The sequence below is a fragment of the Phaenicophaeus curvirostris genome, chromosome 1 (genome assembly GCF_032191515.1).
Source record: "Phaenicophaeus curvirostris isolate KB17595 chromosome 1, BPBGC_Pcur_1.0, whole genome shotgun sequence".
Taxonomy (NCBI): Eukaryota; Metazoa; Chordata; class Aves; order Cuculiformes; family Cuculidae; genus Phaenicophaeus; species Phaenicophaeus curvirostris.
The window spans coordinates 76,018,959-76,045,996 of record NC_091392.1 but is presented as its reverse complement, the minus strand read 5'-3'; the positions used below and the strand labels follow the sequence as shown (position 1 = coordinate 76,045,996).

At 45.4% G+C, this 27,038-nt stretch overlaps 2 protein-coding genes across 2 annotated transcripts in view; one reads left to right on the top strand and one right to left on the bottom strand.

Annotated features, from left to right (window-relative positions):
* Positions 1 to 5,821: 5,821 nt before the first annotated feature.
* On the bottom strand, positions 5,822 to 11,592 carry LOC138724758 (homeobox protein NANOG-like). Its single transcript, XM_069864981.1, has 4 exons — positions 11,412 to 11,592; positions 7,940 to 8,214; positions 6,608 to 6,697; positions 5,822 to 6,184 (listed from the first exon to the last, which is right to left on the bottom strand). The coding sequence occupies exons 1-4, from the start codon at positions 11,590 to 11,592 to the stop codon at positions 5,822 to 5,824; spliced, it is 909 nt and encodes a 302-aa protein (XP_069721082.1).
* The window catches only part of LOC138724795 (C-type lectin domain family 4 member A-like), a 143,487-nt gene continuing 122,520 nt past the window's right edge, over positions 6,072 to 27,038 (top strand). Inside the window, exon 1 of the mRNA XM_069865076.1 lies at positions 6,072 to 6,084. The gene's annotated coding sequence lies outside the window, so the exon portion shown is untranslated. The remainder of the gene's footprint in view (positions 6,085 to 27,038) is intronic.

Sequence of the window (27,038 nt, the reverse complement as noted above, 5' to 3'; positions counted from 1 at the left end):
TGGAAGGGAATGTGCAATGCCACACTCAGGAGCAGCAGTTTTGCTGCCCAAGTCTTGCCTCCCTCTGCTGCCCCATAACAGCAGGTGACCTTGCCTTGTGTGTTTTGCAGCAGAGCTTTGCTGGAAAAGAAAATCCTATACTTCAGCACATTTCTGCTACAGATACCCTGTTGTAGCCCAGAATCTTTGCTGTTCTTTTGCCTGTTTCTGTTACTACCTCAGTCAGCCAACTGCAGATGGACTCTTCATCTTTGTCCTTTCTTCCCTTCCTGAAAAGCTGTGTGAGATCATCTGATTTCAGATGACTTGATCCAGTTACTCTTAGCAGCTCCTTCTGGAGGGGTCAGTGCCTGAATCCCCGGTTTGCTGCCCTCCTGTGTACAACAGGGCAATTAAGAGGAAGAGGAGGAACAGAGGAGAGAAAGTGGTGTAGCCCATATCTCATGTGGGAGCTTTGGTTTCTGGAGCTGCTAACTTACCCCTTTTGGCTCATTTGGGATGGTGTCTCTGGGACTGTTTCCACACAGTTTAGGCTTTGCCTTTCAAGATCTCTGCTGAGAAGACTGCTGGCTTGTTCCAACCTGCAAATGGCAGCAGAAGAGGTAGCCCAGAGGGCCAGTTTTGGAAATAAGAGGAGTGGCTGCATGTAGTTGTTTTTAAAACAGTGAGAACAGTCTGCGTATTTGTACATGAGGGTCCCCCTAGCACTTCACAAACACTGCACCACTATAGTGCAGCTTTCTCTGGAGTAGGGGTGTGCAGTTAGGTAAAGGACTCTGTTATTTTTAAAGGTAATGTTTAGTATCACTTAGTGGAACCTGGATGTTGAGAATCCTGTTGGATCCTAGTGGAGCTCTTATCCAAGGAGCTAGAGCAGAGTGGTTTGCCACTGTTGTCTACTTCCACTTTTAAGAGTGTACCCTAGGAGGATTTTTGTCCCTTCTCCAGGGCTTAGTTGGATCTCTCTTGTATTATTCTCCTGAGAAGGGCATTGGCTACCTCATCTGACATTAGTACCCAGGCTCTGGGAGAGGTGACTTTAGAGAAATCTAGTTAAAGTGGGGAAAATAAATTTTCAGTTTATTTTTTTAAAATAACTATAATCCTTTCCCCAACGGAGAAACTGGAGGCTAGCTCCAACTGATGTGAAACTAAACTTTTCTACAAAAAGTAGAATTTCAGAGTCCCGTAACTTTCACTGCAAAGGAGGTAAACGCTTCTCTTTGTTCCAGAATATTTTTTTCTTATTGTATTTTCTTGCTGTGATCTAAGTATGTTTTATTATGTGCAGGTTGTCATTTATTACTGTTTGTTTAATGTTCTTATGAGCTTGTTTGAACTGAAAATAAATTTCTTCATTTTAATGTTGAAACTGTGTCACCAGCCTGTATTAGAAAAGCTTGCTATGAAAATGTTTTTCTTTCTGCACAGGGTAGACAAGCAGTACTGAGGAAAAAAGTAGCCCTAGTGTTCCTTCCAAGAGTAGTAGGATCAAGCAACTGTCACAGAAGGTTCCATCAGCCTTTTTATTTTTATTTTTAACTGGAGGTGTGTTGCCTAGTGCAAGGATGTGGGTCTGTGTAGGCAACTGCACTGCCAGCTGCTGTCTCGCAGTAATGCCCATGCTTGTATTGGTCTTTAAATTGCAATACTTCAAAATACCTATTTAAGTACGAGGGCAGGAGCAAAAGGAAGTGTCTTGAGATTGTATGACCACATGCTGCTGCTCTCAGAAGGACTGTAAGTCCTGCCTCTTGAGGCTGCAGCTGCTTTATAGAGTTTTTGTGCTAACATCAAATGACAGCAGTTTTTGGGTAAGTGAATCCTGCCTCCAGCACTGGGAGGTGTGGTGTATGTGCAGGAAGGAGAGGGGATGGACGTTTGAACTTGTAGAGGAGGAGGAAAGGCAGAGTTGACTGTGCATGGTCTGCCAGCCTTCAACAGCAGGAAAATGTAAACATGGCCCAGAAGGGGGGGGAAATACTAGGTTTGATTTCCTGCATTACAAAGCTGATCAGGTCTCATCCTGACTCTGGTCTCATGTCCCAGCATCAGTTTCAATTAATTCTGGGTAATGCTTAAATAATAGGGTTATTCCAACTATGCACTTGAAAAAGCGTAAACCTGAAAAACTTGGATACTAGAACCTTACTGTTCAGCTTTAAAATTAACAGCTTCCAGGTGGTTGCGTGCTTTTTGTTTTTTAAGATGCAAACTTAAGCTCTCAATAAATGCACAAGGTGTACAGATCCTTGCAGAATGATTGCATAAGATGCTTGCTATAGATATCTGTGTTGCTTGGGAGTGTTTCTCTTCCATGTTTCTGCTACAAGGGTAAGGATGTAGCCAGAGCTCTGCTGGCAGATGTCCTGCAGAAACAGATGCTGCTAAAATAGCCCTGGACTTAGATTTCTTGCTCTGTGTTACTGCAGTTACAATAGGACTGTTCTGCAGTATTTCCCTGCTTGCATACAGATTTGGTAAGCACACGTAATTGCAGAGCTGGAGGGAATATGCAGAGTGGGTGTTATTGGGCTTTCATTCGGTGGGCTAGAGGACTACTAGTACATCAGGAAGTGTTTCTAGAAGCTGTGGAATGAAGTAGGGCTCTGCCTTTCCACAGTTCTTGAAACCTTTCCACAGTTCTTGAAACCTTTTCTACAGCTGCACAGATGATTGCAGCACTGCTATCAAAAGAGTGGAGATGCAACTAATCTCTCTAGACTCATACGTCTGAAAGGGGGTTTATATCAGTTCCTCAGAGGAATTAAATGCATGTCAACAAAGGGCCTTTCTCCTGGGATTCATTACATCTCTGCTAGGACTGCTGGTTCCTGTGACTGCTGTGCAATTGATTTCTGCACACTGCAAACACAATTTGCATTGCCAGCAAATATTTTTAGGAACAAGCTTATATAGAGCTTTGTATATATTTTAGCTTATGGGAATACACAACTTTCACAGTACCTCTGCAATGTCAACATTCCAGTTCATCAATGCTATGGATGTAACTCCACTGGTATCTTCTGTTTGAGTGGGATTCTCTGCACTAAATCTGGTGCAGATTATGTAGACCAGGGTTTATTCTCCAGTTTACTGGGTTGAGGCTGTTGCTGTTCCATAGGCAAAATACCAAGCAAGTAGAGTGATGCAAGCAACCTCATTCCCTCTTCCCTACAGGCACATGTAAACATTATGTTTAGTTATCTAACTATGCTGCATGACTCAAATGCTGAGCTAGCAGGGTTTTGGAAATTTTCACTAAAGCATTGCCACTAGTCTCTTGCTTGGCCAGCAACATCTTCTTTGATACTGAATTATTCAAGAGTCATGAAGTATCCAAAATAATAGCAAGGGTCGTGGTGGGGCAGGGGGGAAAGGCTTTTCCTTTTGAGAGAGCTACACTGTCTTCATGCTGTCCAAAGTCCCTTAGGTCGTATCTGAATCTTTTTCATGACCAGGCTAGAATTAATTCCTCATTTTTAATTGAAGTCCACATGCTCACAGACAAGGTATGTCTCTAACAGCTGTGCTGTGCTAAATCACTAGATCTGTTACAAACTACAGCATTGGGACTGCTGCCTCTGATAAACCCCAAGATCATCAAAGTCATTGCTATATACTAGGGAAAGACCAGAAGAGAAGGCAAGTCCTCAGTGTTCCTTTCTGTCTGACTTTTCTGGCTGAGCAACTGCCTCTAACAGCAGCTGCATTCCTGCTGCTATTACACAGGGCATTGGGAATGCAGATCCTGATAGAGCAGACATCAATGATCTCCCTTCCTGGAAGTCTGAATTACTGCATGCTTTTGATCTCAGAACCACCTGTGGCCATAAGCTCTGTCTTTGAGCCATGGCATCTGAAAAAGCTCTCTTGAGGAAACTGCAAGTTTTGGTAGTATTGGTTACCACAGCTTTGATGAGGGTCAAGAGCAGGGAGATCACAACTGTTGCTCTTACAGCCATCATTCTTCTGCAAGCCAGACTCAGAGACTTAACGCCAAAACCCTGTCTGTCCCAAAGCACCCCTTGAAAGAACAGAACATGGCAAGTGACTCATTTTCCAGAGAATTATTACTGAGGAGCAGTCACAAGCTCAACTCCTTCACCTACATCAGCCTTTGATGGGGTGGTGTGGAAAGGTTCCAGATGATATTCAGGTTAGTAGCAGCAGTGTTGGCTACAAAGGAGCTGAAAAAAACTCCTTGCACTCATGTGAGAGCACTGATAATGGCTGCTTTTGTAGTCCACCTTCCGATGTTAACCAGCACCTTTCCGTTAAGCTAACTCAATCGATCACCACCCCTCTGATGGTCTAGTCGTTGCAAAGAACATGTTTTCCCAAGCTTAGGCACTTGCTGAATATAGGACATGTGTGTTTGAGGTATGCTTTAAAATATATCTCCAAAATATGACTTAGATATTTGCCCTCCAAAAGGCCTTATTTCACCCCAAATCATGCTGGTCATACAGTTCACAGCACAGCCCTATAAACAGCATAGCTGAACAACCAAAGGATCAAAGAGTGGCTTCATGAGGGAGTGGAGGTGGGAACAAATAGCTTGAGGCAGAGACATAAACCGGCTTTGCCAACAGAAGACCATGCCTATTATTACAGCAGTGGCAGACATTTATTGCCTTTATTTTATGCTCATTTTTTAAAACTATGACAGCTACTTAATTGCATTAAGATAAAGCCATTGTCATCATCAAACAGTGATAGAAAACCCGTGACTCAGGAAACTGGGATTCTGTTATGAAATATACTTTGATACACATGTCTGGATTTAGATACTTAGACATTTAGATAGTATTGAGTTTAGAAACTGTGGTTCCTCTACATTCTAGCCAGTCACAGTATTAAATATTGCTCAGTAGGGGAATTTCTTAAGCTGGGTGGCAGTTACTCATCTCATCCTCTGGCTCTAGATATTTGGCATTGCCAAGAGTCAGGAGGCTGATCCATTCTTAACACAGAAAAATCTCCGTTTATAGTTTCTGAATCAAATCAGTAATAACAATAGCTTACTGTTGCTATGACTATTTATGATCCATCTGGATTTCATATTTCAATGCTCTATTACAGAGGGAAAAAAAGATACAGAAAAATATGTAACCCATCTTAAAAAAATACTTTATTATTTTCCAAATTGAATGCACTCTTCTGTTTTCTTGAGAAGAGGCACAGAAAGATACAGGTTAGAACAAAGAGCTTATTTATCATTTTGATGCTTGTAAATTAATCTTACCAGCCTTTCTGCATACTGCTTGTCATGTCTCCTTTCACTAAACACTTCATCAGTTCTGTACCTTGTGGCTGACCTATGGAACTAGTTATCTAACCATCAGATGGATGTCTGGCATATGGGGTATAACTCCCCCAACTTCAGTGAAAGGTTTATGACCAGCACCTCTCCATACAGCCTGTGGCTTCATGTGTTATGAAAACACAACTGTTCAATAACAGTTATAAATGAGATCCTCAAATGAATTTATGCCTCCTCTGAGCCAAGTTACAATAATTTAGAAGATCCAGGGGATAATCTAGGTAGCCAGGTCTTCTTAGAAGAGAACTTGGCTGTCTGTGCCAGTAAAGAAGGGTGTGTGCATGTGTAAGAGGACACAAATGAAGGGCTGTACATACGTGCAAACAGGTATCTGCATGTCTGTGTGTCTGTGCGCACTTGCAGACACATTTTTGGATGCCAAAACAGGTTCTAGCTACATGATGCTCCTGAAGTGGAAAGTACATGAATAACAAAGGAAGAGATGAGATTAAGTTTTGATTCCTGGGTGCCCAAAATACCCCATATCCACAGTGCTTAGGAATGATAGAGATGTTGGCCAGTATTGGTTGGGAAAGAAGCCCCTATGGTGGCCGAGTGGTGAAAGTTACAGCTGTCACTTGTCTTTGTGCATGGATATTCCACACTGCCAGGACAGCTGTGGTAGAAGTCCATTTTGTGCTGGGCAATGAAGCCCACTCTCTGCTGGACGCTGCAGGTGCCCCCACCTTTTCCAAAGACTCCTCCATCCTCACTGGTCATGATTGTGTAAGCGTTCTGCCCTGCTCCATAGTGCTGACGTAGGGGAGGCATGGTTTGGATGTTAGTGGCTGCAGTGATTGGGTAGCCCTGGTGGAATTTGGAGTGCATGTCCAGGTAAGCACTTGGCTGGAAGCCGCTCTGGAATGGAAAGACAGTGAGTCAGAACACACATAGCTTCTCTGCTGGTGTCCGCAGGCCTGATACATACAGGGTCTCTGTCCCTTCACATTTCACGTTCTCTTGAGCAGCAGCAGGGGTGGGCAAGAAAACTATACCCATCCCCATAGCTCAGTCATGCATACGTGCATGTGTTTGTGTATATGTGTGTGTGTGTGTATGTGGAAAACAGCTTCTCTGGAAGCAGTTGAGTGGCCTAGCCCGTTGCTAGGCTACACATAGAACATGAAGAGTCGTGCCAAGTCTGTGACTCTGCGCTAAACAAACCCTAACACAAGGTATGCTGATACTTGTAATCTTAAATTGCCAATGTGGAGAAAACATGTCGCAGGACTTATCTGCCCAGACAGAAAGACCATGCTGAGCCATATGCTGTTTTCTTACTTGTGTGAGGCACTGAGCACGTTCAGTCCATAGGCTATGCTTCTGGCACCTTTTCAGCTTCATCCTCCGGTTCTGGAACCAAGTCTTCACCTGGGTGGGGAAAGGAGAACAGAGGAAAACATCAGCAAAGGAGAGGGAAGAGCTAATGTTATCAGATTCACAAGCAGCAGGAAGAGTGACCAGATGGCTAGATATTCGGGCAGAAGCAGATAAAGGCCTTTAAGAGCTCCCTGGGGTTGTTGCCAAGGGGAGATGTCTGTCTGGCAGCCTCAGCAGGTGGCTAGTGCATCTGCATGATGGGGGGAGGGGAGCAGCATTATCTCCCTGGGACAGTTGTAGCTGTGACAAATTTACTCATTTCAATCACGAAGATGAATGACTGGTGCAAATTAAACCCACCTAGGTCTCTACAAGCCCACCCTGAGCTATAGGCAAACTTCTGAGACAGTCTTTCTGCAAGTTTGTGACTGGTGAAGGGAGTGACTCACTCCTTGTACCCAGCAGTTGCCAAATTCAAAACTCTTTCAGGGGTAAATTCCAGAGCCGTTTCCCCCCTGGGCTATGTCTGTGCTGTGAAAGCAGCATTTGCAGGGATGTGGATTGAAGGAAAGAGCTGATTGTCCCACTAGTTGCTGACAGAACTTGTTCAAGTGTATGCTGCACCTACAATACACCTATTCCTCTTTTAGTCCTAGGGCATCCTGGGACTTCCGGGCAGTCATGCCCAGCTCAGACATCCAAATATCTGGCCGATTTTGGCCTTGTAACTGCAAGCATTTGTGCCCCATTGCCCAGCCCCCTCTACCAGCACCAGATCACTACGCACAACCTCCCTGGAGATGAGCAAAGACCCTGAAGGGCTGCAATGTATGAACATAGCAGTATTCACATGGAGGAAGGAGTGAGTGTCAAGCAGCGAGGCAGTGCTGACTGTGAGACATTATTAGATATTGAACAAGATCAGCCCTGAGAAACATTAGCAATAACTTTCAGCATGATGCATGATTCAGAGGATTGGTGCACACCAGGGCTTCTGTGAAGTTTACCATTGCCTTGAAAAAGTCTGCAAAGAGGTGTAAAACCCAGAGCAGAGGCTGTTTATGGCAAACAACATATTCATTACCGTGTTTGCAATTCTAATACAGGCGTTGGTAATAGTACCCTTAGCTGATCCCTCACTGGGGAAACCCCAATGAGGTGCGACTCTCCTGTCCCCCACCAGTGCAGGGGAGCAACTGTTGTCTGGCACCTTTGCCTCTACTTTCTGCTGAGGACTTGTCTTTCCATCTGCTGTGTGACAGATAAACCATGGGTCAAAGTTTTGGTGTTCACCTGCTTGTAGGTGAGCCCCAGGGCAGCAGACAGCTCCCGGATCTGCTGGGGGCTCAGGTACTTCTGGCTCTGGAACCGCTGGTGCAGAGTTTGCAGTTGCTCCTTGGAGAAAGCCGTGCGACTCTTGGCCTTCCTCACCTCCTCCGTGCCATCTTCTCTGCCTTTCTGAGACTTAGCCACAGGCTGTGGGGATGAGGATGCTGAATGTGGACTGGTTGCTGAATCCGGTGTGAATTGGCTGAAATTTCCAGAGGTGGATGAAGCTAGGGACTCTTCTTGAAATAAAAAGACAATGCGAAAAGTTATACAAGACACAATGCACAGATGGGTGGGTATGAGCACGCTCCCTGCCAGCTATATCTCTCTTTGCCTACCAGGCAGGGTGTCTCTTGAAGCAAAGGCCTGTGTCACCCTCTTTCCTTCATGGATTTGTGAGCACAGACAAGCCCACTGACAGCAAGCAGCTTCCCAGCTCAACCCTCCTGGAATTCCAGCAGGTGGAAAACTCAGGGCAGGGAGGATAGAATGGTGCATGTTGGCTCATGGTGCTACTGTCCTCCTCCAAAAGGCCCTGGTAATATTTCAGTCTCAATGTGATATAAAGAGATCCGGACATGACTGCAAGCAGAGCTTTGGTTAGTGACTGGGCTGCCCAAAATTGCCTGCCCGGCAACATTGAGGCACTTGTTAGACAGTAGCAAAACAACCTCTGACCAGGGTGTATGGTGGAGCAGAGCCATCTATTGCTTACAGGGGCAATAGATGGAGAGCATCAGTCAGGCATTGGATATCGGCTAACCTCTGTTTGCCTGTGGCTCCCACCACAGGCCATTCCAATGCCGGAAACGTATAGATGGAGAGACCTCTTTGGCTGATGGGAAATTCTGGTGAGAGAAAATGAAGGAGAGAAATTTAACATGAAAGTGGGGAGGGAGAGAGGAAAGATGGATGTCAGACAGGTAAGAAGAGCCAGTAATTGTACACCTGGTATGTGTGGGACAAAATTCAAGAGTGAAGAAGAAGATGTCAAACCCACTTCTCATTTGTCCTGGTACACGGTTTAAGGTGTCTCTGTCCAGCACAAAGTTGAGATAAAGATCTAAAGGAAAAACTTCCTAAATAATCTGGGCTGCTAGTCAAGACAAAAGCAGCCAAGTTGCAAAGTCATTCAGGCTACCTGAATAGGAAAACGCTAACATGAGAGATTATCCCAGCACCTTTCTGTCAGATGCCTGGTTGCTGAGGCATATGAGAGGCTGAAAACTTCTCAGGCCAGCTCTGACTGAAAGGTTGTGATTCCTGCACACCCCCCCCACACCCCCCCCCCCCCACACACACCCACCCACACACCTAAAATGATAAATCTGTTCATCCGCCCTTCCTTCAGCTACTCTTCTGCAAACCCTTCTGCAGTGTCCATCCTCTTTCCTCCTACTGACCTTTCAGGAGAGGTGCAGTGAATGGGGCAGTGCCATTTTCAGTACACGCCTTCTGACCACCAAGCCCAAACAATAGCTCCGTATTTCCTTCCTAATCACCTTGAGAGCTGTGACTCTGAAGCCCACTGATACCCTCCTCAACCTCCCAAAGTATGGCCAGTGAAAAGTACTGATGTCCTCCAAACAAATGGCTTCCCTGTCCATCCTACCAAACTCTTCCTTCTTCTGTCCTAAGCTGAGAGGCTACTAAGCAATCACTCAGAAGCCTTGAGGTGTTCCTGGGCATCAGGAAGGTGGCCATGTCTGTGATATTTTTCCCTTGTTCCCTCCTGATAGAGGAACAAGCTACCTTTGTGGTGCCTGCCACTCGCCAGGCAGGCATTGCCTGCCTTTATAAGCCTTCTCTTGGCCATTTCCTGTCCCTAGGAGATTACAACCCAGAGCACAGGCCATATGAAAAGGCAGGTGCATAGTGGGGCAGGTTTCTGGTGCTGGAGAGACAGGCCATGAGGGGGTTCTGCCTCCAGTGAAAAAGAGGCTGTCAACAGAAGAGATACAAGGGCATGAGGTGGTATGTGCATTGGAGTAGACTGCAGTGCCTGAAAGGAAACTAAACATGCGCAACCTGGGTGCATGGAGATCTAAAATTTCATGTGGGACCACAGGGTGCTTGGCTCCTGCAGGCTGTGCAGTGGAAACCTTACAGGTTGAAACGAGCATGCTGAGAATGTGAGCTTGGAAAACAGTAAAGTCTTCTGATAGACAGGAACCAGAGCAAGAGACACCATAGTGCCAAATGTCCCACGTGTTTTTGCTTGGCTGGTTACCCCCTACCTCCATGTAGTTTACCACTTGCAGCTTGAGCTCAAGACAAAGGCCTCTCCCATGAGAAAAGAGTGAAGGAAAGAGAAAGCAAGAAACACAAAACAGCAAGCCAACAGACATAAATATTAAAACCGAAGACAGATCCACTTCCACAAGGTCTTGATGTCTGTAGGTCTTTGCTTCCACCGCTGGGCTCCCTCACTAGAGAGAAGAGAGTTCTTGAAGATGAGTTTTAAGTCTTAATACCATGCCCAATAGGGGCATGAATGAGTCAATTTGCCTGCTGCCCTTGTGGAGTGGGCAGCATGCAGAGACCCTAGGCCTTTGGTCAAACCACATAGCAAGTAGTCAGGTGTCAAGCAGCCACTAGTCCCTCTGCCTGAGCCTGTAGCTCTCTACATCATCTGACAGCTTTGAAGAGGCACTTCAAAACCTCGCTCTCCTCCCTCCCCTCCCACCCATTAACCTTACAAGAGCTTACCCTGCTGACACCATGCAGTGGGGCTGGGGAGAAGACCTGCTTTCAACAGCTCTTCTATTGCCACTCACTGGAGTGGAAGAGGAATGGCAAGAACAAAATACAACACAACGTTGGGGCCTCAGACTTTTTTGTAAAGAAGGAAAGGAAAGGCAACAAGAGCATGGAAAGGAGAGGGGAATAGAGAGAGCAAAATGGCAAACTAAAAGAAGCAGGGGGCATCAACATAGAATTTAAAGGGAGCAGATTTCCCGGCACAGTGATTCAGAAAACGCTGAAGTTTAACGAGCACGAGGAGTTTGTACGGGGACAAAGGACGCCACGAGCAGAACTGTCTGCAGGATTTGTTTCTTTCCGTTGCACACATGACAGCATTTGGCTGAAAGGAGGCCCGGGCATTCCTGCCCTGTAACCGTGAACTTCCATGAGGCCATGTATTCACACTGCCCTTCAGCCGCGGGGGGAGCACAGACCTGCCAGCTCCTGAACTCCCACAAGCTCTGTTGAGGTTTAGGAAACCAGTTCACCAAAAAGAAGTATTAGGGGAAAGTGATGTGAGTGCCCAAGGTCACCCATCCTCCTCACCTACCACATCACACTTTGCCCAACACACGCAGGAGGAAACGGAGGCAGAGAGAGCAAAAATTGCCCAAGGTTGTTAATTGAGTGGCTGGCCTGGGACCACAGGTATCCTGGGGATCAGCTCTAGGACTTAGCTGAAATGTCTTACCTGCCATCTGCCTCTTCCCTCCTGCCTCCGGAGACTGGCAGGCACTGGTGGCTCCCGCTGAGCCAGCTGAGGTGGGGGCATGTCCTGCTTCCCCTGCTGAGTTCCAGTAAAAATCGAGGTACCCCATGCCCGTCCCGCTGGAATAAGGCTGGTAGGGGGGCAGAGCCAAGTGCGCGCACATCGGAGCAAATGAAGGGGTGGTTACCCCGCTTTCTAATAGATGCCACCTTCACCTGTGGGACAGGTCTCACCAGCAAGCTAAGGTAGACCCGAAGTGTAGACAGGTAGTTACCTTTATAGCTGGCTATACCCTGCCAGGGACTGCAATATCCACCATCATCCATCAGCGCTCCTTGAGGCTCTTTGTCATGTTAAAGAGGCTGATTGGTGGGGTGGGGACAGAGCGGGCTGGAGGGGGGGAGAGAAAGTCACACGTGGCATCAGGGCTAAAATATGTCCCCTCCGAATTCTTCCCATTCTGCAGGTTCCCCAGTTACATCTAAGCAGGAGTGTGATCCAGATTCCCAGGAAACTTACTCCTGCTTGCTTCTTTAAGCCCAGCTCAAATTGTGCAAGTCCAGAGAAGAGCAACGAAGCTGGTGAAGGGGCTGGAGAACAGGCCTTATGAGGAACAACTGAGAGAGCTGGGGTTGTTTATCCTGGAGAAGAGGAGGCTGAGGGGAGACCTCATTGCTTTCTACAACTACCTGAAAGGAGGTTGTAGAGAGGAGAATGCTGGCCTCTTCTCCCAAGTGACAGGAGACAGGACAAGAGGGAATGGCCTCAAGCTCCGCCAGGGGAGATTTAGGCTGGACATTAGGAAAAAATTTTTCACAGAAAGGGTCATTGGGCCCTGGAACAGGCTGCCCAGGAAGGTGGTTGATTCACCTTCCCTGGAGGTGTTTAAGGCACAGGTGGACGAGGTGCTAAGGGGCATGGTTTAGTGTTTGATAGGAATGGTTGGACTTGATGATCCGGTGGGTCTCTTCCAACCTGGTTATTCTATGATTCTATGAAAATAAATCCATGAATGCACGTCCTACAGAATACAGCCATTCACTGTGTTGGGAGAACAAATCCCAACAAATCCTCCCAACACAGAAGTGAACAGGAGGTAGATCTGGTTCTGAGCTGCTCAGTATGATGCTCGGTAAACCCAAGCCCTGGCTGCAGGTTATGAGGGTTCTGAGACCATTGTTTTGTGCTTGTGTCACATTGACAGCCCCCACAAAATACAGACACAGACATGGCAGCACCTCCCATAATCTTGGTGTAGACATTGGAAATGGAGTCACACAACATCAGATCTTATTTTGCAGAGCACATTTTGCAGTGGTCTTTGCCAGGCTGTCCCAAGCTGGCTGTGATAAAGAAGGTGAAGAGTTTCCTTTAATGCAGAGCTAGCTGATGTTTGCTAGCATATGGCTCACCCAAGGTGACAGGCACCTGCAGAGTGGTTCGTTAAATAACTAGAGTTGAGTGAGACAAAATTCAGCTACATGCCTCCAGGTTTGTCTGCTCTATGGGCTTTCTCCAGTCCCTTCACCTCAGAAGGTTTTGCTCTGCCCATGTTTAGGAACAGTTTAGTAATTCTCTCTTGAGAGGCGTTGTGAGTCTCTAAGTAATGTCTGTATTTCTCAATGTACAGACAGAAGTCCCAGAGTTAATTAAAATATTTCTTGCTAGATCCAGCCCTGCTTTGGCACCAGGACATGTGTGTGTCTTGTGTCAGAAGCTCAGAGCTGAGGGTGCAGATCCACAGAAATGCACTCAAGTTCCCACAGGGAGAAGAAACAGAAGAAACAAATGATGGAGAGCAAGATCACAGGAAATGGGATTTAGAACAGTTTAAAAGGCTGCAGAGCAAAACTACCAGCACTTCTGTTGCTGTTATGTGTCCCATTACACTAGTCCCAGCTTTCCTGCCCTTATAGCATGGTCATCTTGAGAGCATTCCAAGATCCCTGCATGGAAAGCCAAAAGGAACTGCATGATTGGCCTGTGAGTGAACCAAGAAGTCAATGCAGCTCCTCTTGAACTGTCATAGGCAGATCATTCAACTCACTTGCCACATCACAGCATGATCCCACTGCCTTGCAACTGTGTACTCTCCCATGAGGTGCACACTGGAGGGAACTAAGAGATTCTGTAATTTGACATTCAGTATTATGTTTTCTATGCCTACAATCTGCAGTGACTGACATCTGTTTGCACAAGAAATACAGATCTAAATGTGAAATCCACTGGAAAATCTTAAAGCAAAAATGAGCTTTTGAGCACATCTGCCCTGACAGAATCCGAAAAATCCTGAATGTGGCAATCACTGTGCAACAACCTCTATATGGTGGTTTGGCTCATGCCTCAATTCTGAATCATTCTACATCTCCAAGCTGCAGATCATGGTCCCTCATATCTGCTCTCAGGCCCTAGCAAAGGAGAGAAAACGATGGCATGATCTGTACAGAGCTTGGGACCCTACTGGGCAGCTCTAGTGCCAGCCAGTCAAGGAGAATGACATGCTCCTTTCTGTTCATGTCTGGCCTGTCACCATATGTTGGTGTTCAAGATTTCATGGCCTTAGGTGCACTTAGAAAATGAAAACCAGGTGGCAGACCTAGAGGATATCAACATATCTTCTAAGACTGTTTAATCTGAAGACCTGGAAGAACTTGCAAAGATCTAGGGTGCTGGTGTAGGTGGCAGTGAGTATCTGGGTACTTGTTGGGAGTTCCTCTGACTGAGCACTTCACACTTGATCTCCTTGATTTCAGCTACTTCTGAAAGTGTCTTGCAAACTGCCCAGGGGCCATAATAAACTAGTATAGTCACCTGCACTACAAAGTCCTCTGGGCAGAAGCCAGGAGACAGGAGGTGCAGCCACTGGGAGCAGAGCCACCCGCCCAACTGGACCAGTGAGTGGGGCAGCACAGAGGGAGTGACCTCCCCGGAGGCAGGAGGGTGACCAAGAGGCAGAGGAGCTAAAGGAACCTCAGGGCCTTACCCTGTGTGATTTCAGAGCAGCACCATCTCTTGCGGAGCAGCTTATGTCCCCTGTGCAGCAGGTGATACATCCTGTGGCTCCCTAAAATCTGCCCTGCAGCAGCTGACAGATGTGGCTTGGCATCAAAGTGAGCTGCACTCTGGTGGGTTTAGTACTGTACTGCTCCAGGCTGGGCCCAAATACTTGCTATTATTTCACAATGATCTCCACAAAAGCCTTCCCAGGCTCGTGTCCTTGGATCTTCAACAACCTTCATCTGCTCATTTGTACCATGAAGCTGAAAGCACTCTCCAATAAAAAGAGGGTGGATAATTCACAGGCATGTTGGGAACATGATCCTACATGATCCTAAGTCTTTTGCTTTTTGTGAATTGGCACTGAACTCTGCAATAGTTATGGCAGTGAAACAGTAGCCTGTCAATGGCCAGGTTTCCTCTATAAAGGCAGTGATGTAGGAAGGCTAATAGTGAGAGAGATCAGGAGGAAAGAGCAGAAGTCCTCATTCTGTCCCCATGCCCTCCATGATGTGGTTGTAGCTCATGCTGAATTGCTCAAGATAGCCATAAAGTAGGGAATGTAGGTGCTATTGACAGGGAATTCCAGTGACATGGAAGGAAGGAGAGGCTGAAATAAATGACCTTGAATACTGGGCTGGGACTATGAACAGCATTCAGAAGATGCTCAAGCAGTGTAGAAGGTGAAGAACACGCTCATGGAAATGTTTTCTGTAACTAGGTCCTTTCATTGGTATAGTTCTTATCATTGTGACAACCTGATTTTCTGCTAATAATCCCTGCCTAGCCATGGTTGGTCACTGCCATGATGTCTTCTACATCCTTCACAGCAAAATCATCCTTCCATGCAACAGCTTTTAATATGTTTTGATTGACTGGATTTTTCTTCTGCTTTTCATTGGGGTTTTAGGTAATAAATTACCTTTCAGACCTCTTCATTTGTCAGTTGCTGCTCTTTTCTCTTGCAGGCTGACTTACTGAAAGCAGAAGGTGAGTACCTGATAACCCTCGAGAAGCTTTTTGGGCCAGACAGGTGCTTTCTGCAACTACTAATATTGGCAAACAAGTATTTTTTTTCTGTCCAAATTGCCTTTAAGAAAGTAAGGTTTTCAGTCCTTGAGCTGGCTTGTTACGGCTTTGGTTAAGTAATCAGAGACAGTTAATGCAGTAGTTTGAAGAAAAAGGCTTTGTCAGTCTTATTTTATGGTAGTTCTCCTTTCCTTGAAGCCTTAAACGCATGCCCTGCTTTGCTTGAAGATATGCAGGGGTTTTGTGATTGACATTGACAGTGGTGCCTTAATCTAAAGACATTTTTAAATGGAACAGTAATACAGTTTGAATGGTAGGAAGCAACGTAGCTAAAACTTTCCCACCTTGCAACATTCCTACTCTGTTCCACTTAGAAACATTTAGTTCGGCATGTTAGTTCTTTAATTGTAACTTGAACTTACTTTTCTTAAAGCACCATGGTTTTTTCCCAAAGACTGCTTTTTTTGGTGACTGATCATTTTCTACATTTTTTTCTTTGCTTTCTGTGAGACTGTACTGTAATCTAGTCAGATCCATGTGTTTGCTTTGTCCTCCTTGCAAATACTGTTGAAGAGTTTGTACCAGAAAACTGATTTTCCCCCACTCCCAACCACATACTGTTTTGCTGTACTGAGGATAGGCAGTGGAAAGGAAAGTTGATTAAAAAAATCATAAACTTGCTGCATTTTTTTTAATTTTAGGTGTGTCATGCTAGGCTGAAAAATTCTGAAAGGGGTAGAAAATATTCCCAGCGAGGTAATACAACCAAGTTTCAGTTGGGTGATGAAGAAGTGAAAGGATTCCCTTTCTCTTCCTAGGCTATTCTGAGTATAGAGACTATAGGGTCAGAGCTGGTACTTCACTGTACATAGCAGCCATCCAGAGCCATAAAAAACTGAGTTAAGACCTTTCAGGTCTGGAAGATATAAGGAGAGCTGTGGCAACACCTACATAAAATAGACTGGAGGAGGGGCTACAAAGTCTGCAAACCTTATAAAACATTCATCATTATTTCCTAGATGACTTCCACTTTTCCTTCTGTAAATGTAATTTAGGAGTCAACTTCCCATGTTAAGTGGGTTTTGTTCATGAAGGACAGGAACACTCCAGAGTCTCCTTCTCTTAAATTATTGAGAGTAACGAAAGCCTAACTTATTTTGCTGTGCAAAATTTTCCAGTAAATTCAACAAAAGGTAAAGGCAAAAACCTGTTCCACATACCCACACATACATATATTTAAATCCTCTCTCTTTCTCTCTCTTATTTTTTTTTTTAAACTGCCCAATGAAGAAGTGCCAAGAATTGATTTCGTTTTGTTTCCAACAAAGCTTAGGACAAGCTGTCAATCATTATCATGGGATGGATTTTTGTGTTCACATATCCCTGCTGACGTTCTTCATACTGTGAAACCTTCCAAGAGAAGCATAACTTTACCCTGATGCCAACAGGAAGTTGAAATCAGAAGAAAATAACTCTGCCAGCGTGGCCAGCGCTCCCATAGTCTCCTGGGTCTCACCTTCAGGACTTTACTTCCCTGATCTGCTAAAAACAACATAATCAGAGTAGGCAGAAGAGAAGGCACTAGACAACATCACCACATCTACCACTTTTAGACCCACTCCAACATCACTTGAAATGTAGTGGATGATTCCTCTGCTCTTATCTATCCTCCACAAAGCTTTTTCATACTGTCTTTTGACTCATGTTTAAAAGGCATCTGTGGTTACTGGCCAAAGCAGTTTCTCTGGCCATATGATTACAAGCAATGTGGAGGTACAGCAAATTCTCAGCAAGCCTAATGCTGCTGTGTGTTTCCCAGTTCCCAAATTGCGTGTCCATTTGAGGCAAGATAGGCTCAAGCTAGGCTTTCCATGCTGCTTTCATGGTTTTCACTCATCCTGCTTCATGATCAGTGGATCAGTGCAACAAAAGAATTGCAAGAGTCCTCAATATCTTTTAGCATGTGACATACAGGGAGAGTATGAGCTGGTACAGGAATCTGCCCACAGAACAAGGCAGAAGGAAGAGAAAACTGTGTTGGAAGACCTGTGCAGGGGTATAAAACACAGAAAGAGCAGGTGATGGATTGTGGCACCTTGAAGGAAGTTAGAGGTTCCTTAGTTGCATTAAATGCAGGCAAAGGCTGTCTTAAGGAGCTTATAGGGCCTGGAATATCAAACCTTACAGGCCCTTTGACATATCTAAAAGCAGACGAAGAATGCAATCTGCTCCTTTTCCAGTTACCAGCTCTGGTATCTGGAATTCCACCAGCCCAAATGTGCCAGGAGCTAAGTCTCCATAGACAAACAGAGATAACATAGCAGAGCTCTGATCAAGGGACTGATATCAACGGAGCAAATCTCTCAGCCCCGGGGATGAATCATCAGAGCAGTTTATTCCAACCTTTTCTCCTCCTTTCAAGTATCATGTTCAATTGCAGCAACAGCAGCACAAAAGGCTTGGTCATTCTAGGTCCTGCAAAGACAGGGAAAGCACAACCTGGAGGAATGGAATTCACAGGTGATACAAGGATGGGAGGGTGTTGCAAATACCACAGAGAACAAAGAAGTAATGCAAAAAGAACCTATCTTGCTTGGGGGAGGGAGGAAGAAGGAAAGATGGAGGCTAGTCATGCACCTGGGGAGAGAGTCCCAAAGTAATCAGAGGGAGAGGTGTAGAAAGCACAGCATGGGAGAAAAAAAAAAAAGAAAAAAAAAAGGATAGACAAAAGAGATCTATGTTTGCCAGCTGAGGTACACCAAATTCAAGCAACAGCAATACTATTACAGGCATGCAAGAACTTGATCTACATAATCTCATTTTCATGAATGGGGAAACTGAGACACAACATGAGCTCAGTAAAGGGCCTGTTATTGTGCTGCACTGGTCATACCTTGGCTGGGCAGAAAGAGCAGATTGTCAATGAAAAAACTTTTGTCTTAGAGCTAGAGGGCAGTATTATACACAGTTACAGTGACATTACACATATATTACATTCTGTTTTGTGTGCCCTGCAAAATGACAGGAAAGATGGGGAGAGAGAGGCCCTAGAGGATAGCAGCGGGCACACACTCTCTGCCAAGCAAGGGTCAAACCAGAACTGCGGCATGACATCCTCTCTGCTTCTTAGCAATCTGTGTATTGCAAAAGAGTGTGCACTGCTATGAACACCTGGATAGTAATCAGTCAATGACTGGCATTTATTCACATTAAGTAGAACAGTAGAACTTGCTCTAAGTAAAAGACCTAGTAAAAGACCAAAGTATTCATAATCTGATGTCTTGGATGTCAGGATCAAAGAAGGATGTATTAAATCAGGCCTTGTCATCCAGACTGCCAATTTGGCAGAGCAACATAGAGGAAGAATGTCCCTAGACAAACTATCTTATTATGCAGTCATATGCATACAAAAACACATCTCCAAGCAAAAGGCTGCCTGCCTCCAGGAGCAGACCCTAACTCACTGAATTTGTGCACTAAAAAACTTCTATGATCAAACCACATGTAACTTTAGTATAATGATATGTAAATCTCTGACCAGTGATTTGTAGAGGGAAGTACTTGGCATGTATTCAATTTGTAACTTTGGTAATAAATTGAGCTGAGAGACTCCGGTCAGGTGTGCTTGATTTGTGGAAAGCCATGGAGTACTCAGAGCTGCAAAACTCTGAAATAAAATCAGTGTCTCAAATTGCTGTGTGAGATTGGCTATTTGCATGCCAGGTGACAAATCTGACTTTTTGGACAACATATGGATCTAATATTTGTTTACAGGTAGGGGGAAATCTGTCTTGACTGAAAATATTCCCACTACCAGCTCTACTCATGTGGAGCTTCGTGCCCTTCCCACAAAGCAGGTGAGGACAGGTGGAAAGGGGTCTGGAAGACACAATGCCATAGACATGGCTGTGATTAAAGTCAATAAGGTTGTGTGTCATTTTAGCTTTGCCAGGTCTCCACAATCATCTCTCCTGTGTATCATCGCACTCTGGAACAGATACAAGCCTGAGGGTCTAGCCAGGTCTGATCCTTTGCCTCCTCAACATTACGAAGAGTTACGTTGTATGATGCTTCAGCAGGCATTACTGGAGCATCAGACACATCAGTGCTGGATCTCAATAAGCAATGTTGTTAATTGGTATGGGTCCCCCTGTGTTAACTCTGCAAGGCAAACATGAGCAAGACCATCAACTTTGTAGAAAAATCTCTGAAGCATGTAGCTCTGACTCAGGTGCACACCAGGAGCCACAGAAGTGCTGTTGAGCCATAATCTGGTTTGGGTTGTGGTTTGGAGTTTGGAGGCTTAGGGGAGAGAGGAAAGGGAAGGTGTTACGTGTTTTGTGGGGTAGTGGCATGGCATTCACGTTTAAAAGTAGTTCTATGTTTTGGCATGCCAAGATTTACTTCTTTGAGCTACTGGTTACTCCAAGAAAATGCTACTGATAATTACATTGCAGATGGATCTAGGCTTCACAAGAATTGGCAGAGTGTGGTTGGATGACAACCATCTCTGTGGACTATTTGCTAAGGGTGAGGCACCTGCAAAACATACATGCTGCTAGTTTGTTACCATATAATCAGCCCTGTTTCATGGTACAGCCCGGGAAATACAAAATCAGCTCCCTCCAGCAAGGCTACACTTGACAGTTTGTGTTTCCCTCCAGTGCTCTAGCAGGAATGAGTGACCTCAGGAGCAAGGAAGAAATTAATGGTCCAAAGGTAATCCATTTTGGAGAGGCAATGTGAAGTCATTGAGAAGACAACAGAGAGTGGGAGGCTGGTGGCCTGTGGAAATCTCAGCATGAAAAAAAAAAAAGAAGAAGCAGGAAAGAGTTTTTAAATGGTTGCAATGTTCTTTTGGAATCCAGGTGAAGAGATAGGTTTTTCTCACAGTGGAAGAGGCATTTGGCAGAAATTGACAGGACTCACCGCAGAAAGCAGAGCACTCAGGGTTCTCCCAGCCCCAGGCTTGGGGGCTTTACTGGAGTGGTGCCCGAGGAGCTGCAGACAACAGAGCTATCTGGGTGTCATGGCCATGCAAGGAGCTTCAGGACCAGCACAACACGCACTGCCACCTCCAGAGGCTGCACTGCTGGCATCCCCGCAGGGCATTTCTCTCTCCAGCATGGCAGAAGCCATTGTAAGGTAACCTTGCACTAGGGCAGGACTTGAAGTGTGCAAGGATGGCAGTAGGAACATCCACTGGGCCACGATCCCTCTGAGAAAAAGTCTTGGCTTGGATTTAAGCTCAGCAAATACCCTCTGCCATGCGGAGCTTGGGATGGGATTAATGCAAGTTCAGTCACTGCCCACTTCAAACATCCAAACCTTCCCTCAAAGCTTTGTCCACAGGGCTATACATCTTGAAGAAAACCAAAGGCAATGGAAAGACAGCAGCATGAAGTGAGGCTTAAAGAATGATTCTTTCAGGGAAGAGGAGGAAAAGCAAAGGGGAAGCAGAAAAGTGGGGAAAAGAAAAAGGAATGGGCTGAAACATCAGAAAAAAATGCAGAGAAAATCCCAAAAGTGTGGAGAGATGTAACACCAGGTCACCCTCAGCTCTGTATACAGGCAGATCCTGTAACATATGGCACGAGGCAGAAGGAGCTTCTGGTAGAAATAGGGCCATCAGAAAGCAGTGAGAAAATGTCACATAGTAGAAGGAAGGACTATGCGAGGTTCAGGGGCACAAGAAAGGCCTTGAGGTATGAGAGAGAGAGTCAAGAACTCAGAAGGTAATGCGAGCCCATCTCCATCCACACTTTCAGCTTACCCACCTGTGCGCTTTCTAAGATTGAAATCTGTCAGTCTGGTGAAAGTGGTCAGTGATCACCCCAAAGGTGTGAGGGTCCCTAGTTCTGGGTGCACCTAAGCAGATTCAGAGACAGATGTATTAGAGAGCCTGTGAGGAGCAAGAAGAACCACTACGAACTGGAAAGAGGAGAGGAGGTTAGCAAAATGCTAGCTACTACCAAGGCCCTGGGAGATCCTGGAAAGGAGAGGGCGGGCTATGTTTGTGACAAGAAACATGCATCATATTCAGCTTATAGCTACTCTGGTACTGCTTCTGCGAATGGAGAAAAGACCCTATTCCACTGTATGGAAGGAGACCCTCCACCACCCTCACTGTGCTGGTTTGCCCGGTTTTTTTGGGTTTGTTTTTTTTTTGGTAGCTGGGCCCCTGGTGGAAACAAATAACCTAAGACAGTGTTAGCAAGGAGCAAGCAGACTTTTCAACTCTGGTAACAGAGGCTTCCATGTGGAAAGACACAATCTCATGTCTCTGTCAGCTGCTGGAAGAGAGTTCGGTGCTGCATTGCACTCTTCCAGCAAGTTACCATGTACATCAGAGGTGAACTGAGAGATAGGCAAGAATTTTGTGGGCCCCTTTGCCACAGGGACCCGCCAGGATGTGCTGTAGGGTCTAGGTCACCACTGGAGCTCAATGAAAACCTTGATACTCTCTGCTGCAAAGCTGGGCATATATGCATGATTACAGTGATGCAGCTTTTGTCTTAGAAGAAAGGAGAATGCAAACTACAAGCTGTGATCAAGGCTTTCAGAAGACCTTCATAGTACTGGCTCAGTATCACAACTTTTCATTACGTTACTGGGGAGAATGAAGCATACTGTATGTATGCAACTGAAGTATTCACACCCACAGATCACACATCAGATATGTGCTGCAAGACCTTCCCAGAATCACTCAGGTTTGAGAGCCTGGGGGCACAGGACAAGTCACCTTTGGTACAGGACCTTCCCAGTCACCCAGCACCTCCTGCAGCCCTTTGTACTGGTACCAGGGACAGTATAAACCCCTTTCCTTGTGCCCCTCTTGCACCACCTTCCCCTTCAGTGCCAGACAACATAAGGGGGTGATGAACCACAGGCTGCACTATGCCTCTGAAGCATCCTCGGTGTTGGGGCACAACACAAGGGAACACACACAGTGACTATGCATTTGGTGTGCATCACTCCTTTGAAGCTTCCCACAAGCTTTTGATTTTCTTGTTCACTGCTTCTAAAGTGTTACTAATTCAGCCTGATCCTTCCTTTGGCAGGAGAAAGTATGTTCTCACAGCTCAGTTTAGTTAACAAAAGGTTAAGTCCCAGACAAGGAAAAAAAATGAAACTACCTTCTCACTGTGCACGAAACCTTTGCTAAAGCTTAATTTCTAGCCAGCCTTAGCACCTGTTTTTTGGTTGCTCTGTCCTCACACACACAGTCAGGAAGTGGACTTTCTATACCAAACAAAAAATATCTTTCTCTCTTTACTTCTACTTCTTTTTTTTTCTCTTCTTCTTCTTTTATTTTTGTGGCTTCAGTTACATTCGTAAAATGAAATAAGACCTGCTCACACAGCAAAATTGCCCTAGATGATGTGGTCGGAAACACTGAAGACTTCCACTACAATGCTTTCAATTTTTGTTGTTGTGACCAAAGCATTACAACATGTACAGTTAACTGTGATCTATATATGATCAGTGCAAATATTATCCTTGAGTCAGAATGCGAGAAAAATCAAACAGTAAAGGTGGTAGGATGCTGCTCCATCAGTCCCAAAAGGGTTTGTCTGTGGCATGAAATAAGGAAGCTGGAAACCACTTCTTTCAGTGCTCCTGCACTGACAGTTTTTCTGAGATGGATTGGCCACTTGCAGATTTCAGTGCAGTGGTGAGATTTGTCCAAACTGGGCTTTGTCTTGGCTGGTTCTATTTGTCAGGTCCTTGCTTTGTGTCACCTGATGCAGTTAGGAATATATGGTTATGGAAACACTGATTCTGATAGGGTAATCTGCTAACTTCAGCCTAGCTGAGCCAGCTGTGCTTTGCATGCCCATCATTCTTCTCTGGCTGTGGCACCTACTAGGTCCTGAGCATTTATCAGTTTGCCCTGAGCCCTTTATGCAGGCAACTCTGAGCATCAGCTGACCATACATTCCAACTGTGTGAAAAGTGTGTATTTTGGTAGTGTTTCTCTTTGGGTTCATATGAAAAATCTAGTTCTGCAGAGAATCAAGCATCCTAATTTCTGGTCTGCAGGATGTGAGTAACTTTCTGCAGAAGCCGATTACTCATATCCTGTGGGGCAGTTGTAATCCAGCCTACATGAATGGTAAAATACAGTCCTGAAGGCATTGCTTCCATAACCCAGTAAAAACATAGCTATGGTGTTTTTACTGGAAATATTCAAAGGCCACCCATCATCTCCCACCACACGCAGCTCCCTTTTCGGTGGTGGTTGTTAAAACTTGACAGTGCTGAATTTATCATATCAAATACAATTTCTGTGGGAACATGATGCAACTACATGGTTGAAAAACTCTGCTGTGATGTAGCTGAAGATAGGACCAGGACAGATTCTTTAGGAAGACCCTAGTTAAAAAGAACCACTGCCAAGGAATATGTCATATTTGTATGCAGAATCTTGGTAAGAACGATGTGGAAAGGCCCAGAAAATATTTGTCCTTCTTCCTTTCCTCCAGCAGTGATCATCAACCTGAGTTTAGCTCTGCACTTTTGACAATGTCAAAATTTAATATCAAGATTTAACTTAGATGGGCATGAACTCTGTGCACCCACTTCCCTAGGGTCATAATTTTGTTCAGGAAAAAATCCAGGCACAAGGAAGGGAAGTCGTTTGCTAAACATCAGTCAGCCTGTCAGGATGAAGTGCGAGCTTCTCGGCTTAAACCCCCTGCTCTGACCAGGAGATGGCACTGCCAGCTTTTCTGCTTGAAGCTGGCAAGTCGCCTGTGCAACCACACAGCACAGCCAGCTCCTCTCCTGCATGCCAAGCACCACCCCACGATAAGACCTGGGTGACCTACCTTGTCCTGTTTGCTAAACTTTCGTCCTGATTGTCCCTTCTTCCAATGAGGTTATTCGGGTCAAAAGCTGAGAGACGAAAACGTACACTGGCATGACACTTTGCGGCATCCAAAATACTAAGCCACCACTTCTCTCCATATCCATGACAGCCTCCTTCCTGTCCCTGTTCTCCCAGACCACCCACCTCAGACCTGTTAAAAGAAGTGCATAGATGCTCAAAAAAAGTACAGTATCATGTAATATTGCTGTCTGCTTTTAACCAGCAGGCTCAGTACTGCACTTGCTTATTCAAGACATTTTCAAGCACTCTGGTGGTTCTCCATCCTTCTTTTCAACTGCTGTTAAGCTATGCTTTATGCACAGGATGAAGAGGCCCAGAGCACACCAAGTCCTGTTTCCAACCACCAAAATAAGATTAGCCTTTGGTGTAACCCTTACCCCAAAGCTGTTTGCATTGTAATGTGTACTCCCAACACCTCAATATGCTTGGCAGACATCTCTTTGTACCCACAGAGCACTGTTGGATGGGCATGAAAGACCGGTTTTGGATTGGGCATGGTGATAAAAAGAAAGAGATTGCTGGGCGACAACAAGTGCTGTGTTGCGCATTCTTGGAGGATATAGGCTAGAGTTTATTTACCTCCTCTGCCTCGCAGCTGCCTGTTCCCAATCCACCTCATAGTCATGATCCATGACTAAAAAGTGAGGTCTTCTACTGAGTCACCTAGTAGTTAACTCCACCTCACTTTGTTCAGCTCCCCTCACAGAAGAGGAGGCTGAGGGGAGACCTCATTGCTTTCTACAACTACCTGAAAGGAGGTTGTAGAGAGGAGGGTGCTGGCCTCTTCTCCCAAGTGACTGGGGACAGGACAAGAGGAAATGGCCTCAAGCTCTGCCAGGGGAGGTTTAGGCTGGACATTAGGAAAAACTTTTTCACAGAAAGGGTCATTGGGCCCTGGAACAGGCTGCCCAGGGAGGTGGTTGATTCACCTTCCCTGGAGGTGTTTAAGGCACAGGTGGACGAGGTGCTAAGGGGCATGGTTTAGTGTTTGATAGGAATGGTTGGACTCGATGATCCAGTGAGTCTCTTCCAACCTGGTTGTTCTATGATTCTATGATTCTATACCGCTTTCAAGGATTCTCCCATACAAGGCCTTCCCATTCACTTTTGCCATCAGAGACCTGACCACTCTTCATTGCATGCTTCTTCCCTCTCTTTATCACACATAGCTTCCTCCTGTCTCCTGCTTTAACTGCTAGACCCACCGCCAGCAAGTGACATGCTCTGGGTAAATGATAATCTTCCTGGCTTGTTCACCACAGTGACCAACTCCCCCTGCCTGCTCTAAGACTCTCTTCTGGAGACACTTGCTGGTTTTGCCAGGCCTTCTGCTGCATCATGTCCCAGTGCTTCACTCCATCATTCCTTGGCTTCCTCTTGTTCTTTTCCCTAAACATCATCTTCAATTTCAATCCAGCCTTGCCCCTGATCCACTAGTTCTGTGCTTCCTCTATGAGCCAGACATATCTTTTTGACTGCTTTGAGACAGTGGAAAGTGCTTGATGAGCTTTGGAAAACCGTTGTCCTTCAGCATGGACAGCCTTCCTTTTGTCCACATTGACATAACATTGGAGAAGGAAATTAAGCAACAGTTTGTGTCCCAGAAATCTGTAGTTTCAGTTGTGCCTTCAGTCACCCACTGATCTGCAGCACCAGAGAGATAAAGAGATGGTTATCACAGCATCAGCGACTGTTTGTCCTGGCTTAACATCTTGGTGGGTACAGGGTCATGAGGAATGAAAGACAACATCTTCAAACCATTTTGTTGTGCAGGGAGTCTGGGACTTTTGGATGAAAGCTATCCTGGCTAAGGAAGGAGTTTCCCAATGAATTCAAATCCAAAATCCATGTATGCAAGAGGTGGTAAAAGAGGATGGGCCATGGAGGAAGACGGCAGAAGCACTGCTTGGTTTCTGAAGGACAAAATCAAAAAGGCCTCAGAGTCCAGCTGGAGCAAAACCTTGCATGGGACAGGATGAGTGACAAGAGGGATCCTGTAATTATCCTAGTAGCCAGTCCAGAGGATAGACAGGTCTGCTGAGGAATGGGGGACAAACCTCAGCCTTAAAAGTAACTGAAGCCTTACCTACAGTAGTCCATAGAACCAAAGCCTTTTCCCAGATCTCTGAACATATAATGGTTTGGAAAGTTGAGGGACAGACAAGACTGGGGCAGTAACAGGCTTGGGACTACTTAGAGAGGTTGGACATATCACAATGCACGGAATCGGATAGCATACACTTTAAAGGTGCTGGGATATATCCAAAACTACTAACAGAATTGCGATTGTGAGACTGCAGTCTTTCACATCATCCCTGACAGGTGGAAAAAGACTAACATTGCGTCCAACTGTACTGAAAGCAAGCAGGATGACTCCTGCAACTCCAGTCCTGCCATTCTGATTTCAGTCCTATGTCCTCTTGGCACCCAGAGCCAAACATGTAAAGGACAAAAATGTAATCAGGAAAGGTTGATACTGGTTTACCAAGGATAAACTACCTGCCTTTTAAAATGAAAAGCCCAGCTATATGGATTAGGGGAGAGTGATGATGTGGTATACTTTGATGTGAGTTACACTGTAAGAACTGTCATGCAAAGCACACTCCTTTGAAAGGAGGAGGAGGTATGACAGCAAATCATCACTCAGGCTACCAGGAAATGGTAAGATGTAAAATATCCCAATGAGAGTG

What these genes read in the sequence shown, in the direction of transcription:
- LOC138724758 (XM_069864981.1), bottom strand. Translation starts at nt 11,592, where the DNA reads ATGTGCGCGCACTTGGCTCTGCCCCCCTACCAGCCTTATTCCAGCGGG. An exon ending in AGGGAAGAGGCAGATGGCAG is followed by an intron (nt 8,215 to 11,411) that starts GTAAGACATTTC and finishes TTTTATTTCAAG; the next exon opens with AAGAGTCCCTAGCTTCATCC. An exon ending in GTGCTCAGTGCCTCACACAA is followed by an intron (nt 6,185 to 6,607) that starts GTAAGAAAACAG and finishes TTTCCATTCCAG; the next exon opens with AGCGGCTTCCAGCCAAGTGC.